Source organism: Canis aureus, chromosome 6 (genome assembly GCF_053574225.1).
Source record: "Canis aureus isolate CA01 chromosome 6, VMU_Caureus_v.1.0, whole genome shotgun sequence".
NCBI lineage: Eukaryota > Metazoa > Chordata > Mammalia > Carnivora > Canidae > Canis > Canis aureus.
The window spans coordinates 40,760,477-40,775,683 of NC_135616.1; the positions used below are offsets into that span (position 1 = coordinate 40,760,477).

A 15,207-nucleotide genomic window follows, 5' to 3' on the forward strand; every position below is an offset into this window, starting at 1 on the left:
ATCATGCCCAGATGCCACCTCGAGGGAGCCGTGCCCGGGGTCAAGGGACACAGCTCAAGTCCAGCCCAGGAAGAAATACTCTCTCCACACCCTCCTCCCTCCCTGTGACTCCCCACACCCTCTTTCCTCCCTGTGCTCCCCAGGACTTCCATTGGCCAAACCCACCAGCTGCCAGAGGCACTGGGAGCCCATGATCTCGTCCAGGGGGGCCAGCTCGGGGGTAGAGGGCAGAATGAGGGTGTGCACTGGACATGGGGAGGCAGACGACTCCTCAAGACGGTCACCTCTGCCCTGAGACAATGGATTAAGTGAGGACAGGTCACCAGCGGTGACCGAGTGTATGTAAGCAGACACTGCAGCTGGCTTAGGCTTTATGGTGCGCTGCTCAGGGACAGTCCCGTGTGGTCTGGGGGGCTGCCTGCCCTCACTTGTCTCTTGCAGTCAGATAATTTAAACCCTATAGAACTGGGGACACCGGCGTCCTTCCAAGCCCATCCATGTGGCAGCTTTCCCGGGCAGTCCTGGTCACTGAAGGACACCCTCGCAGGCTTTCCTGAGCTACACCAGTAGAGTGGCAGGCAGGTGCGTCACCATCCCTCCTGTCCCGAACCAGCCGGGTTGTGCCCAGATCCTGATGCCACTGGCCTGCACGGGCTCTCTGGGTGCGGCTCCAGGGACTTTACCCAAGTCACCTCCCCAGAAGCAAGTCCAGGCAGGACCGTCCAGGGCGGGAGGGCTATTTGAGTCATTTGGGGGCAGATAGGAGCTGACCTTGACAGAGGGGATGGAGGATCTGAGGCTGGAGCAGGAGGTTTTGGGACAGGTATCCCGGGGTGGTGGGGAGAAGGCCCCATGTGGATGAGGTGTCCAGGCGGCAGCAGGGTGCTAGTGAGCGCACTGTGCAGCCAGACACTGAAACAACCAAGTCTCCTCTCAAAGACAGAGTCCCCACCACCAAATCCTGTGAATTAGGTGCCTTGGAAATTGGCACCTGTTTGCAAAGGAGACTGTGTGGGTCACACAGTAAGAGCTTTGCTCAGACCCACCTGACGGCCACGTGTTACGGGGTCTTGGGGTGAGTCACAGGCCTCCCTGGGCCTCCTGTCCTCAGGTGTGATGGGCTGACGGCACCCACCTGTGTGTTCTGTGATGAAACGAGAGGGCCACGCAGGGATCTTGGTAGAGCTTGGGGCCTAACTCATAGTGAGCCTCACGGATGGGACTAGCCCAGTGCTTGATACTGAGCAGCTCACTCAAGCAGGGGTGAGTAAGGAAGACAGGTGCACTCTGCAAGGGAGAGTCAGGGAGTTAGGGTACAAAGTAGGATTTCTGGTGCCTCCAGCTTAATGGACATCAGATCAGGATGCTGTTCGGGGACCTCCCAACCTTGAACCCACAGCCTGGAGCACCGATGGGAACTGTTTCAGGTCTTTGGCTATAAAACACTCTGGCTCTCGTTCCTGCTTGTTGGCTGTTTTTCTGGTGGCCTGGGTTTGATGGTGTGATGACAGGCCACCATCCCTTGTCCTGGTGAATCACGGTGCGTCAGGCAGCATCGAGTTCTTCTGTCCCATGAGCCCATGGCCTGAAGGGGTCCAGGAGGCCGGGTACCCCTTAGTTTGACATTTGAATTGCAGTTGGATACTCCAAGTGGGGTCTCTCCTTCGCTAAAGGAATCGGACGCCCTTGAACCAAAAGAAATCTCCAGCAAGGTTCAGTTTTGAGACAAAATCCAGGGTTTGACTTAGATGATATGCTGGCGAGACCTGCCAGTTACCGGGTGTACATGCCCCGCCCCCCAGCTTCAATTTCTTCACCCCAGGAAGGCGATGACGGCGAGGGCAGTCGTGTCAGAGGCTCACAGACAAAGGTGCAGCACGTTCTCTGTGACCTATGGAGCGTCATCCAGAACGCTAGCTGCTTGCTGTGGCTACGGGCAGAGGCGGGGGTGGGGACCGGCCCGTGAGTACTCTGCTCCTCCCACGACACGCGACTTCAAGCAAGGAACTCGACCCCTCAAAGCCATGGTTCTGTCATCCAGCTAACGTTCTGGGATGATGGGCCCTTTCAGAGGAGCCCGTAGGTTGAACCAGCCAGGCTCCAGGAGAGCAGCCATCCACAGGGCAGGGGCGGCCAGGGGAGACCGAGACCACGGCACGAGGCCACTGATCTCTGGGCCTGCTGGGGAACGGTAATCCGAGCTGGGTGTATGGCCAGCACGGACCTAGATGTGTGGTCCTGATAAACACGACCTGAAGCCACATGACCTGCATTTAGTCATGGCCCAAGAACAGCTGTGACCTCATGGCCACAGAGCAGGTGACCGGTCCTGCACTGATGCTGGGGACCCAGGGAACGCAAACCAGGAGGATATTGGAGTGGCCACCTTGTGCCTGCAGCCCCAGCACCCTGGGCAGCTCTTCGGCGACTGCACAGCAAGTGTGGGAGCTGTAGTTTTGGGACTCTGTCTCCAGGATCCCTACACTTGGGTCCACTTTGTCCACAGGGCTTTCCTCCTCCTCGAGTTGACAGACTCAAATCCCAGCGTTTTGCAGGATGCCCAGAAAAATCTCAAATTCACTCAAGAAGAATAAGAATCACAGGCATTTGCAGGCTTCCAGAGAAGGCCCAGAGCCATGAGAGGTTAGGGGAGGGGATCTCGTGACCCCAGGAACCACCAACACGTGATGGGTCCATCCTCTAGGCGGGAGAGCGAGATGCTCAAAAACGTCCAGAAGATGGTCTGTTTTATTGACCAGGCAGCATGTGGGCTCAGGACAGGGAAGCCCCTCTGCATACACTTACATCCCTGTGACTCCTAAAGACTCCCGCTGCCATGTTTCTCTGCAAGCTCCGTGTTGTCAACACACCCAAAGGTCTCTACTTTGATTTCCATAAAGGCCTGCTTGGCCCAAAAGGCTGTCTCTGAGATCTGATGGATGGAAACACCCCCTGAGCCATGTCCTACTCCTACTGACGCGGAGACGTCCATACTCCTCACAGAGCATTGAGAGGAATAGATGAGGTAATGACCTCTTCAGGGTAATGACCCTGAAGCTCCGAGGAGACTGGTTGGCACATCAGAAGGTTCAGCAAGTGAGGGCTGGTGCCTACACTGCCCGGGCACTCAGGAAACGGAGGTCATCCATTCAAGTGGCAGGAAAGTCCATGGCAGAGCAGGCTGCAGGTGTGGCTTGATTCGGGTCTCCAGTGATGCCAGCAGGACCTGGTTTCTAAATTCCTTCTACCTCCCAGCCCCTCTTCCTCTGAGATGGCCCGTTCTCAGGCGGGCTGCCCCTCCCACGGCAGCGGTAGACTGTACATCACTGAGCCGATGCAGCAGACATTTGTCCACTCTTGCCAAAGCCCCCGTAAAGGTCTCGTGGCACCTCACAGGCTCTGGCTGGGCCACAGAACCTTCTCCAACCCAACCACTGCAGGTGGGACAATGTGATGCCTGGGTGGCCACAGGCCTGCCTCTGGAATTGGGACAGGGTCCACACCATGGAAACATTGCAGACTGAGTGTGCCGGGCAGCTGGTTTCACAGAGGGATGTGGGGTTCCCGGGAGGAGCACAGGAAAGCCAAAGCTGAGTCCCCAGCACCGCTGCACCCACTCAGCGCAGGAGCCAGAGGATTCGTTTGCCCTGGTCAGGTTGGGGCCTCAGAGAGCTGTGCGCACCATCCTTTCTGAGCATCAGCAGGACAGTCCCGTTTAGGAATCATCAGGACACCAAGGGGTGGACAAGAAGAGAAAAGAGTTCCGTGACCTTCAGTAGCACCTGCAAGAGGCCCGTCCCTCAGTAAACGTAAATCCAGCGATGCACATGAACTCATCCAAGGCTGTTTCCTGTTACCGCCTTGGGAAGTGGTAGGAGGGTGCTCACTCCTTTAGCACAAACTAGATTTCCTCAGCCTCCCCCGGAGCCTCCATCGGTGGCCTTGGGAGGTAAATGCGAGCCCCCCACGGCACACTGTTGCTGCCCACGGCTCGCTTCTAACCGTGCAACAGGGTCGCGGTGCTTGCGTGCTGAGCACCTGCTGCCGGAGCCGCAGGCACATCAGAGCTTTGCCTGCTGCCGTGCTGCCGTGACCGCGTGGTCCTGTGTGCCACAGGGGGCACTGCGGCTGCGGGGGGCCCGTCTGACTGTCCTTGTTCTTGTGCCCCTTGTGCGGTGCCCTCCCATACCTCAGAAGTGACCATCCATGTGCTCTTGCCCAGGGGAGCAGCTCGACAATGCACTTCTCTGACCCTGGAACCTGCTCCCACCCACTCAGGGACATGCAGGACACCCTGTGTGGGACCTGCTGGCCCGCCTTCCCTTGCCCCTACGCCCTCCTCCCTGCCGACCGCTCCCCACCTCCACCCGTGCTCCAGAAGTGTCCCTCGTCATTTCAGAGGCCCCTGCCGTGCCCTCCGTGGCTGAGCTGGGAGGACAGCATGACTGTCACAGGTCTTTCCAAGAGTGAGTTCTCCTGCCTCCGTCTGGGTCACCCAAACCCTCCAACCTGCCTGTCCCCTGGTGGCTTGTCCGCAGCTTCAAGCTCCTGGAGGCGGGACGAGGTGTCCAGCACCAGCATCCTCCTGGCACTGAGCCCCCTGCTCAGAGCTCTGTGCTGTGTCCACAGGTGACTGCTGGCTGCTGGCAGCCATTGCCTCCCTGACCTTGAACGAAGAGGTCCTGGCTCGTGTTGTGCCCCCGAACCAGAGCTTCCAGGAAAACTATGCAGGGATCTTCCACTTCCAGGTGAGTTAATGTTGGCACACACTTCTCCCCAGTGGGTCCTGGGGGACTAAGACAGGTCCTGGGGGGTTCTGAGGTTGGGTCCCGGTGGGGGGGAGCTGAGGACGGGCTGGGGGTGTTGCTGAGGATGGGTCTGGTGGGGTTCTGAGGATGGGTCAGGGGGATTGCTGAGGATGGGTCCTGGGGGTGCTGAGGGCGGGTCGGTGGGGGGTGCTGAGGATAGGTCTGGAGGATGCTGAGGACGGGTCCCGGGGGAGTGCAGAGGATGGGTCAGGGGGCCGCTAAGGACGGGTCCCGGGGTGGGGGAGCTAAGGATGGATCCCGGGGTGGGAGCTGAGGATGGGTCCTGTGGGGGGAACTGAGGACAGGTCCCGGGATGGGGGAGCTGAGCACAGGTCCTGGGGGGGCAGCTGAGGACAGGTCCCGGCGGGAGGAGCTAGAATAGATCCTAGAAGCTAGGAACAGGTTCCCTGGCTCAGCCACGTTTATCAGATCCTGGGGTTTGCAAACCCCTAGGACCGTGCTGTCCTACAGAGGACCTGGAGAGGCTGCAGCAAGCTCTCTGGCCTGCTCCTGACAGGGACCCTGTCCCTGACGGGGAGACCCTGCAGGAATAGCAGTGGGGAGCCTCTTGAGACAGGCAAGGAGGGACGTAGTGCAAGGCATTCGAGTTAATTCCCAAGTTTCAAGCCTGTTCTGGGGGGTCTGAGTCAATGGCGAGGTACCACTCACTGTCCTCCCTTCACGCTGGTAAATGAGAAGTCCTATCCTGAGAGCATGAGGTGCAGGCAGGGTGCCCGAGAGGCGAGTGTGGACAGGAGCTTCTGCCCTGGCCTTCTCAGCGAGGACTTGCCAGGAGGAGGAGGGTGGGAGGTCTCCTCCCGGGATGGGCTCACGGTGCCAGGGGCCGGGCAGGGAGGAGCCGGTGCCTCTGAGGCTGGGATCCCCAGGCGGCAGCCCGCCCACTGGCCCTTCCCGCAGCCCACCCCGGGCCACCCTGTCCTGTCTCTGTCCCCGACCCACAGTTCTGGCAGTACGGCGAGTGGGTGGAGGTGGTGGTGGACGACAGGCTGCCCACCAAGAACGGGGAGCTGCTCTTCGTGCACTCTGCAGAGGGCAGCGAGTTCTGGAGCGCGCTGCTGGAGAAGGCCTACGCCAAGTGAGTGAGCGTGAGCGTGCCCTTCCCTCCAGCAGCCTGCCCCAACTGCCCTGCATTCTGGAAGAGACAGGTGGTGGTCAGGAACTACCTGTTCCAGAATTGCGCTCTAGATTCAAGGAGTGAATGCAGGTGGGGTGCCTGGCCGCATCGCGCCTGGACGGGTGATCGTGCTCACCCTGCGTAGACACACGCACAGGAGCCGGTGTGGCGCAGACTGGCCTTGAGAAGGACCCCTACGTGCTTGGCAGGTCAGATCACATTTTTGTCAGCTAAATACCACAGAGTTTCTACTACTGGGCAGAACCGTCCAGTGCAGAGGTAGAAGTCTGGAAGCTTGTGCAGAATCTACGGTGTGCAATGAGATGTGGTTTCCCATGACCTCCCTGGGCGGGAACCCCGTGACCTCATCCCGACTGTGCCGCCCAGACTCTGCGGCACCCAGAGGGCTCCTGGCCCTTGCAGCCACTGCTGGGGAGGAGGGCCAGCCCCCCCAGCTGTGACAGTCGGGGGTCTGGGAGCCACTTCTCAGTCACTTGCCTCAACAGCACCGCTAGAAGCCATGGGACGCCGTGGGGCAGGAGGGTGGGAGGAGCAGCACTGTGCGTGTGCACCTGGAATTGCTTTTGTTGTGGAGTTGTTGTCCTTTAAGCTTTAGATGCCAAACAGCCAATGAGCAGCCCTGCCCTTTGCTACGAGGATGTCCAAACCATGAGTACGGGGGGTCGGACCAGATAACCACCGGTCCTTCCACCTGGAAGACTAGATTTGCTGGAGCCCAAGCCGAGGGGATCCCGAGTGGACGGTCCCTGGAGCATCCAGTAAAGGGAAGCAGCAGTGGCAGCAGGATCTGTCCTCCCTCAGGATCAACGGCTGTTACGAGGCACTCTCGGGGGGTGCCACCACTGAGGGCTTTGAGGACTTTACCGGGGGGATCGCGGAGTGGTACGAGCTGAGGAAGGCCCCCCCTGACCTGTTCAGGATCATCCAGAAGGCTCTGCAGAAAGGCTCCCTCCTCGGCTGCTCCATAGACGTGAGTCCAGGCCCCACCACCTGCTGTAGCTGGCACGTCCGTCCCGGTCCACTACACTGTGCCTCACCTGGAACCCATGGCTGGTCAGCAACTTCCAGGCTGTCTGGGGGACAGCTGGTGGGCGAAGGTGGCCCCAGCCCACTTCCGACACCCACCTCCTGTGCATCACCAGCCTGGACCTCAGGCCCTGGGACCCCATTCCCTCGGCTGGTCCCCAGGGAAGCTCCTGCCCTCGGCTGGTCCCCCGGGAACCCCCTGCCCTCCACTAGTGCCCAGGGAGCCCCTTGTCCTCCGCTGGTCTGGGGGAAACACCCTGTGCAGACACTTGTCCCTGTGGACAGGGCCTGCATGGGCCTGGAGCCAGGTACCTTACCCTTCATTGCTGCAGGGTCCAAGGCCCTGGGAAAGACTTCGGGAGGGGCCCTTTCCTCCAGAAGCTGGGAGGTGTGCATCACGTCCTGCCCCCAGGCATCCTCTGGACAGAGGCTGAGCATCCCACCCCCACCCCAACCCTGTGCTACCCAGGACTCATTCCCTGTGGGGACAGAGAGGGAGGCCCCAGCTTCCACGGGCAAAATTTCTGTCCAACTTGCTAAAAAACAAAATTCAGTCTAGTAAATGTGAAGATATAATTGCCTTTATCAGGTGATCCGTGAGTTGGGTGGCACCCCATCCCGCAAGTAGCAGAGACCCTCTATGAAAGAAGGTGGGCAGCCTGACTCTTCCCATCTTTCCAGATCACCAGCATGGCAGACTCAGAGGCCATCACGTTCCAGAAGCTGGTGAAGGGGCACGCGTACTCAGTCACTGGGGCCGAGGAGGTAAGGCCGGCAGAGTTTGCAGGGGTGTCTTCTCCCTAACACCGCAGAGGACTGCCCCCCAGCTTAGTGGGTCCTGCACTCCCACGGCCCCTCCTCTACCAGGCCTTGAACTCCTGAAGCCAAGGGAGCGAGGCCAGCGATTCAAGGGCCGCTGCGCCCCATGTCTGCCCTCTGTGGGCCACGGGCCAGCTCTGGCGTGCTCCCTATGCTTCGTTCACACTCGCCTTGCTCTTCCCGACCGGCTAGATATAAAGGAACAGGGATCGCATCCATACAGTGTTTTAGATTCTCAAAATGGTGCTTTTGCGATTGATGTCACCGCAGCATCAGTGCTGAATTCCTGTTCCGGTCTGGCCGCCTCTGGCCCGCTGCATGGCCTGGGCACATTTCTCAAACTCCCTGGCCTGGAGTGTCCTCCAGTCAGAGGGGTGATGTCTGCAGGGAGCTGTGGTGGCAGGCGCCGCGGCTCCCCAGTGTCACAGTAACGCCACACGCCCCAGTCAGCAGCCGGCATCAGGGCGAGTACAGAACCCCATGTCTTCAGACGTGTCCAGGGCTCCGTTCTGTTTTAAACCTTAAATTTTTATTTTATTCCCGAGCCCACCACACCCAAGACATGGACACCTTTTTATTTTGAAAAAGCTCAAGTCAATGGAAAGGTTGAAAGGCTAGAACAATCATAAACATCCAGGTACTGGGACTCCTGGGTGGCGCAGTTGGTTGGGCGTCTGCCTTTGGCTCGGGTCGTGATCCTGAGGTCATGGGATCGAGTCCCATGGGGGGCTCCCTGCTTAGCAAGGAGTCTGCTTCTCTCTCTCCTCCCCACTCATGCTCTCTCTCTCTCACTATCTCTCTCTCAAATAAATAAATAAGAATATGTTTTAAAAAAGAAAACATCCAGGTACTGCTTCTGTAGACTCAGTATCTGCACGTCTGTTTTCTGAGCCGTTGGTAGGTCAGGCACATACGTCACGAGACTTCCACATTCGCCTCCCAGGCTCTCATGTGACATCAGTGCTGCTGTCAGGTTTTCATCCCATGACAGCATCTCACGCAGAGCCCGTGTTCACACATCTTCCCACCTCGACAGCATGTCCCCTGTAGCGCCCGCCCAGGGCTCCAGGTCTAGGCAGCGTGACCACTCTGCATCTGCAGAATTCCTGCGCAGGTGGGAAGGTGCCCTCGCCCTGGGACCACAGCAGGTCCCGCTCTAGTCGGGAGGCTGGGGGCCCCATGCCATGGCATCTAGAATGAGGAGAATGAGGACACTGCTGCCGCAGGCTCGAGACCAATCAAGGAGCTGCGTCCTGCAAGAGTGGACCCAAGGAGTGGTCCACACTGGCAGTGGCAGGGGGCCTGGGGTCAGCCCTTCCCATTTCATGACCCGGACCCGACCCCTCTCAGCTGATGGAGAAGCCCCCCCAGGCCGGGCTTGAGCTCAGCAGCTCCCCTCTCCTTCCTGCACCCCACCTTCAGGTCGAAAGTGGGGGCAGCCTGCAGAAGCTGATCCGCATCCGCAACCCTTGGGGCGAAGTGGAGTGGACCGGGAAGTGGAATGACAAGTGAGCGGCATGCCCTCCCCTGGGAGGTTCTGGGGGCTGCGCTGGGGGGTCAGGCCCGGAGGCCGCAGGTCCCCCTCCCTGCCCCACTAGGGCGTGTGTGTGTCCTCCTGCAAGCCCCGGGCTCCGGCGACGTACGCACAACCCATCCGTCACCTCACAGTCCACGCCTTCTCTGGTGCAGTCCCCCTGCTGGCGGGCCTTCCCAGGGTGGGAGGTGCAGAGAGGTTCCCAGCCAGGGCAGCCACTCGTGGGACTCTCAGTTCCCCTCACAGGGGCGGCCGGGCGTAGGCCGCCTGTGCTACCCCTTCTCCCCCGACAGCTGCGCTCTTTCTGCCGCCACCACCCAGGGGGCTCCCTGTCCTCACCCCCCTGCTTCCCGGCTCCGGCCCGCGTACGTGTCACTCCTCCCGGTGGAGTCTGGCCCTTGGAGGCTCGGGAGCATGTCCCTGGGTACCCACTCTGGGGCTGTGGGGACGGTCCTCACCTGTCCCTTGGTTTCTCAGCTGCCCCAACTGGAACACGGTGGACCCAGAGGTGAGGGAGAGGCTGACCAGACGGCACGAGGACGGGGAGTTCTGGTAAGGTTGTTAGTGGCCGCAGGGCCAGGGCTCTGTCCTTGGGTTGTGGGCACAGGGGCGTGGGAGCTGCTTCTGTAGTCCTAAACTCACCAGAAGACCCCGATGAAACTATTCCTCAGCCTCTCCCATTTGTCCATCTCAACGATGGGGTTTCAAAGGCCCAGGAGGGTTCAGGTCCCACGAGGAGACTGGAGAGGAGGAGCCCTTCCCCAACCAGCTCCCAGAGTGGGCCTGACACCTCAGGAAAGAAACAGGCCCTTGGAGAGCAGGGCTGGGCCCGCGGCTGTGTCTGCCCACCTGCTTCTGTGCTGCCTGGCTCAGTGCTTTGAGCAGCACAGCGCCCGAGTGCGGTGCCAGGCCGGGCATCTGCACCTCTACCTGTGGGCCTGGGGGTGGCTCCTGGCCCAGCTGCAGGGGGAAGGTCACCGTTGTCAGCGTCCTCGTGTAACCTGGTCGTCCTTGTTCCTGCCTCGGCCAGGATGTCTTTCAGCGACTTCCTGAGGCACTACTCCCGAGTGGAGATTTGCAACCTGACCCCCGACACCCTCACCAGCGAGTCCTATAAGAAGTGGAAGCTCACCAAGATGGATGGGAGCTGGAGACGGGGCTCCACGGCTGGAGGCTGCAGGAACTACCCGAGTAAGGCCCTCCCGCATGCCCTCGCCGTCCCCCGCACCTCAGGGCCCGCTCACGCAGCTCCCTGGTTGGTCCCTCCCTCAGTGATCCTGCACCCCTTTTCCCTGTCTTGGAGCTGCTCTCCTCCACGTGGCAAAAATGAGTCCACGTGACTCCACATGCTGGGCCCAGGGGACTGTCCCAAGTGGTTTGAAGAGATGCTACCCCTTCAGTCTGCACGAGCAGCATCCAGGCGGAGTCCTGGGGAGGGCTGCAAGCTGGCTGGGATTTGCATGCAGGCAGCCTGGCTGTGGGGAGCTGGTCTGTAAGACTCTCTGTGGTGGCAGGTCCTGGTCACGTGTGGATCCTAGGCCACGGAAGAGGAAACTGAGGGTCCCAGTGGCATCCTAGGCTGCAAAGCAGGTCATCGGGCAAGCTGACGGGTCCTTCTAGCTCCCGTGCTCTTAATCCTTCACCTCAGACATGTGGCCATCAAGTGGCAGTTGTAGAAGTGCCAGACGGGACTCTCCCACCTGCTAGATGAGGGGTCAGCAAACTCAAGGGACCGGTGGTAGACGTTGGCTCTGTCTGCCCTTGGTTTCAGTCACATCACACAGCTCTACTACTGACTGAAGGCCGTTAAATGAATGTATATGGCTGTATTCTAATAAAACTTTATTGACAAAAACAGGCAGGAGCTGTGGTCCACCAAGCCCTGCACTTTATCTCCCCAACAAAGAGTTTGATCCCATCAGGGAGGGGAAGGCAACCCACACAATTGTCCCTCAACCTGAATGAGTCTCGTTTTGGAAGCAGGAAAGGCAGAGACACCCTGGGGGCAATGGGACAGGCCTGGGGACGAGGACACAGAAAAAGAGGCTGAAATTGGGCAGAGGATGTTCCCGGCCTCAGGGTTTGCAGAGGGGGTGCAGGCCAGCCACTGGACCTGGGGAGGGAGAGGTGCCACAGGCCAGCAGCTCAGCTCTAGCCACGTTCTTCCAGGGGGACTAACTGTCCCCAAGATAAGCCTGCCCGGCAGCGGGCAGGAGAGGATTGCAGGGCACGTGGTAACATAAGGGTTCCCGTGGTGTCCAGGCGCACGCGGGCTGGCTCTCTCCACGCCCCCACCAGTGCCGTCCCCTCCCGCACCCCCTTCCTGGCTAGGGCTCCCGGTCCCCAGTGACGGAGTCCAGTCCCACTCTGGCCACAGATACCTTCTGGATGAACCCTCAGTACGTGATCAAGCTGGAAGAGGAGGACGAGGACCAGGAGGATGGAGAACGCGGCTGCACGTTCCTCGTGGGCCTCATCCAGAAGCACCGGCGGCGGCAGCGCAAGATGGGCGAGGACATGCACACCATCGGCTTCGGCATCTACGAGGTGCGTGGTCTCAGCCCGGCGAGGAGGGAAAGCCCCAGGGCAGGACAGGAGGTGGGCCCCCTGCCCGTCAGGGACAGAGCAAGGTCATGGGGGCAGCCTGAGCCACCTGGGGTCGTGAGGGGTCAGAGACAGGGCCCCGCTCGCTCGTCACCGGACACGTGGCCCCCGCTGACGGGACCCTGCCTGTCCACTCACCAAGTAGAGTTGGTCAAACGCCATCATTTCAAACAATGTACAAACTCTAAGCCTCTCAGTCTCTGAAATCAGAGCTGAGGATGTCAGATCTGGGACAGAGTAACCCAAGGAAAATGCACGCTGAAATGTGACCCACGACCCTCCTGCCTGCGCCCCCACCTCTCAGGTTTGGGAAACCCCAGGGATCATTCAGTTGCGTGTTGGAGATAAGAGACCGGGGCAGGAGCGGGAGCTGACCCTGCTGGCTCCCAGCCCAGTGGGACCCCCTTCACTGCCCTCTTCCTCCAGGACACAGCCCTGCTTCTGTGAGTGGGGGGCAGGGAGACCCCAGGCCAGGCCCTGCACCGCTCTGTGCCTCAGTTTTATACTTTGTAAATCAGGAATGGTGCGAAGGGCTTGCCGGCATTGTCACTGGGTCATGACATTTGTGTTCAGCATGGGAACAGCAGGGGCCCATGGGATAATAATCCCCTAGTGGTTGTAGTGCTGCTGGAGCTGTAGGGGCGAGGGGCCTTCAGGCGTTCCTCCCAGAATCGGGGCTCAGCACCTTCTCCTCCCTTTGTCCCCACAGGTCCCAGAGGAGGTACGTCCAGCACGCGTTGGCTCAGGGTCACCGAAGGCGCAGGCTTGGACGGCTGGCTCAGGGGTCTCATGAGGCCTGGGCAGGGGCTGGCGGCTGCACAGGACAAGGCCCATGCCCCCTGGGCCCTGGTGAGGTCACTCGGGACATGGACCTGTTGGTCTGTGCTCAAGGCCAGACCTCTGGGAAGTGCCTGTGGTTTTGCTCCGGGTGGACGGTGTGCGGGCCTAGGGCCACAGAGGCTCTTCACAGAGTCCTGCACTCTCCCCAGTTCAGAGATGAACTGCCAGGCGGCGCAGGAGCAGAGGGAGGCCCAGCCTCCACGTGCAGGCTATGTGCCCTCAGATGAGCTGCGCGTCCTCTCTGAACCTCGGTTTCTCCCTCAGTGGAGCTGGTCCATCACGTACCTCTCGGAGCGAGCCGAAGGGCGTGAGAGCACAGCAGGCCCACAGCCGGCATGAGTGGGTCTGACGAGAGGGCAGCAGTAGCCTTGAGGCCATCACGCTGGGCGTGCAAGGCGCGCTGGGCCCCGGCCATACACCCTGCCCTAGCTGTGCTGCCCAAGGCCCGCTGGGCTCCCCCTGCTGTGCTCAGGCCACACCTGAGCTGGGCTGCTTTCCGTCTGCGTGCCCCGCACATGCACGTCCCTGACTCAAGGAGGAGGAGGCCGGGGACCTCCATATGCAGATGGGGCTTCTCTGCAAAGCTGGGTGCCTGGACCCCCCCGGCACACCCCCCAGAGCATTCGTTCTCCTGACCCGGAGTGACCCAGACATAGTCGCCAACCCCAGAGAAAATGATGCTGATTCGGGGCTCTTCCCACCCTCTACTTCCCGCTGTTTCTGTTTATCCATCAGATGACCGGACAGACCAACATCCACCTCAGCAGAAACTTCTTCCTGACGCACAGAGCAAGAGAGCGCTCTGACACTTTCATCAACCTGCGCGAGGTCCTCAACCGGTTCAAGCTGCCCCCGGGGGAGTACATCCTGGTGCCCTCCACCTTCGAGCCCAACAAGGACGGGGACTTCTGTGTCCGGGTCTTTTCAGAGAAGAAGGCCGACTACCAGTAGGTGGCTCTGCCCATCACACCCTTCCTGTCCCCGCGGCCTGTCCCTGACCCTTGGCGCGCCGCATCCTCTGAACACTCCTGTTGGACGACACCTGCCTGCTTCCAGGGCTCAGCACAGGGACGTGGGGTCTTGAAGGTCGTCAATGTTGTCCCTCGGGCTTTGGGGTCTTAGTGGTTAGAGCAGGGAGGCTGCGGAGCAAGGATAGTCGTGTGTCTGCAACACCAATTGTTATGTTCGTTGTAACAACACGTATCAGCCCGTGAACCTAGTCATGTCAGCGGAGAGCCTGGGCCACTTTCCTGCGCAGCAGCCCGCAAACGCCAGGGCGTGAGTGGTGGCCTCAGTGGTCACTGGACCCCACCGGGTCCTGTGCAGCTGATGCCACTGTCACGCCACCGTCGGGATGGCCCCACTTCTGCCGATTTGGCTACCTCCTGGACCACATCTATCAGTTGAGCACTTGATGGCAGGACACGTAATCCGCCTCAGGCAGCTTAAGCAAAAGGGGATTAACTGAGAGACCACAGGGACTTTGACCTGAGGGGAAGCAGCGGACACAGCCACTGCCATGTGCTCCATCCAAGACCAGGACCATGTGTCCAGTGGGCCTGCCAGCTTCTGGGAGGCGCAGCCCCAGTGGGTCGGATGCTCAGCGGCCTAGCGTGGGATCCAGGGCCCAAGAAGGACCCTTCAAGGCTTGAGTACACTCGCTGCGGAGGACCCAGCCCTGCTCACGGCACTGGGTGTGGAGGACCCAACGCTGCCCGAGCTTCAGCTGCAACCACTCCCGGCCTCCCTGCCACTACCTTCCCCGAGCAAAGTGTGTTGGCAGTGGGGACCTGGCGTGCTTCCCCGTGTGAGAGGTTTATGGTGGCAGAGATCACGCACGACCGGAGAGCGGGTCCCCGAGGCAGGCCCCAAGCGGGTTGTGCGGGCAGGCTGCGCCAAGACAGGAGCACGAAATCTCTGCTTCCCCGCACTCCGGCTGGGCCTCCGGCTTGGCTTTTCCTGCCTTGGTTCCTGCTGTGTGGGGACACGCAGTCGCAAGCCCCCAGCCCACCTGTCACACTTCCATGTGGGCCATGACATGATTTCCTTCTGTCCCCAGGGTCGTGGACGACGAGATCGAGGCCGACCTTGAGGAGGTACTTGCAGCCCTGGGACACCCTGCTAACTCCAAGCTCTGCTCCAGATGACCGGGCCCAGAATCACCAGAGAACCGCTAGGGTTTAGGAGGCCCCAGGACTTCATGCCCACAGCTCGAAACTAGACTCTGTCCTGCACCTGCACCTGCCACTATGTGGTCCTCACCCCTTGTGTGCAGGACTTGGGGTTCCTGTGACTCCCCTTTCTCTGCCTCAGTTTCCTTATCTGTAAAATGAAGTCTCCAGATGACAAGATTCCTGAGGCCCCTGAGGTGCTGCTGAGATGGTGTGATTCCCGGGGGCTCGTGGGCTCCAACGAGAGCC

General features: G+C 60.2%; 1 protein-coding gene across 2 annotated transcripts in view; it reads left to right on the plus strand.

Annotated features, from left to right (window-relative positions):
* CAPN2 (calpain 2) overlaps positions 1-15,207 on the plus strand; it is a 38,090-nt gene that overhangs the window by 14,948 nt on the left and 7,935 nt on the right. Inside the window, exons 3-13 of one of the 2 annotated variants that reach the window (XM_077901248.1) lie at positions 4,630-4,748; positions 5,771-5,904; positions 6,766-6,934; positions 7,672-7,755; positions 9,232-9,317; positions 9,821-9,895; positions 10,374-10,534; positions 11,721-11,890; positions 12,657-12,668; positions 13,523-13,734; positions 14,847-14,883. In XM_077901248.1, the coding sequence (XP_077757374.1) occupies positions 4,630-4,748; positions 5,771-5,904; positions 6,766-6,934; positions 7,672-7,755; positions 9,232-9,317; positions 9,821-9,895; positions 10,374-10,534; positions 11,721-11,890; positions 12,657-12,668; positions 13,523-13,734; positions 14,847-14,883 (1,259 nt within the window). Of the gene's footprint in view, positions 1-4,629; positions 4,749-5,770; positions 5,905-6,765; positions 6,935-7,671; positions 7,756-9,231; positions 9,318-9,820; positions 9,896-10,373; positions 10,535-11,720; positions 11,891-12,251; positions 12,391-12,656; positions 13,467-13,522; positions 13,735-14,846; positions 14,884-15,207 lie in introns of those variants that run through there. The other variant, XM_077901247.1, reaches the window with a different exon arrangement.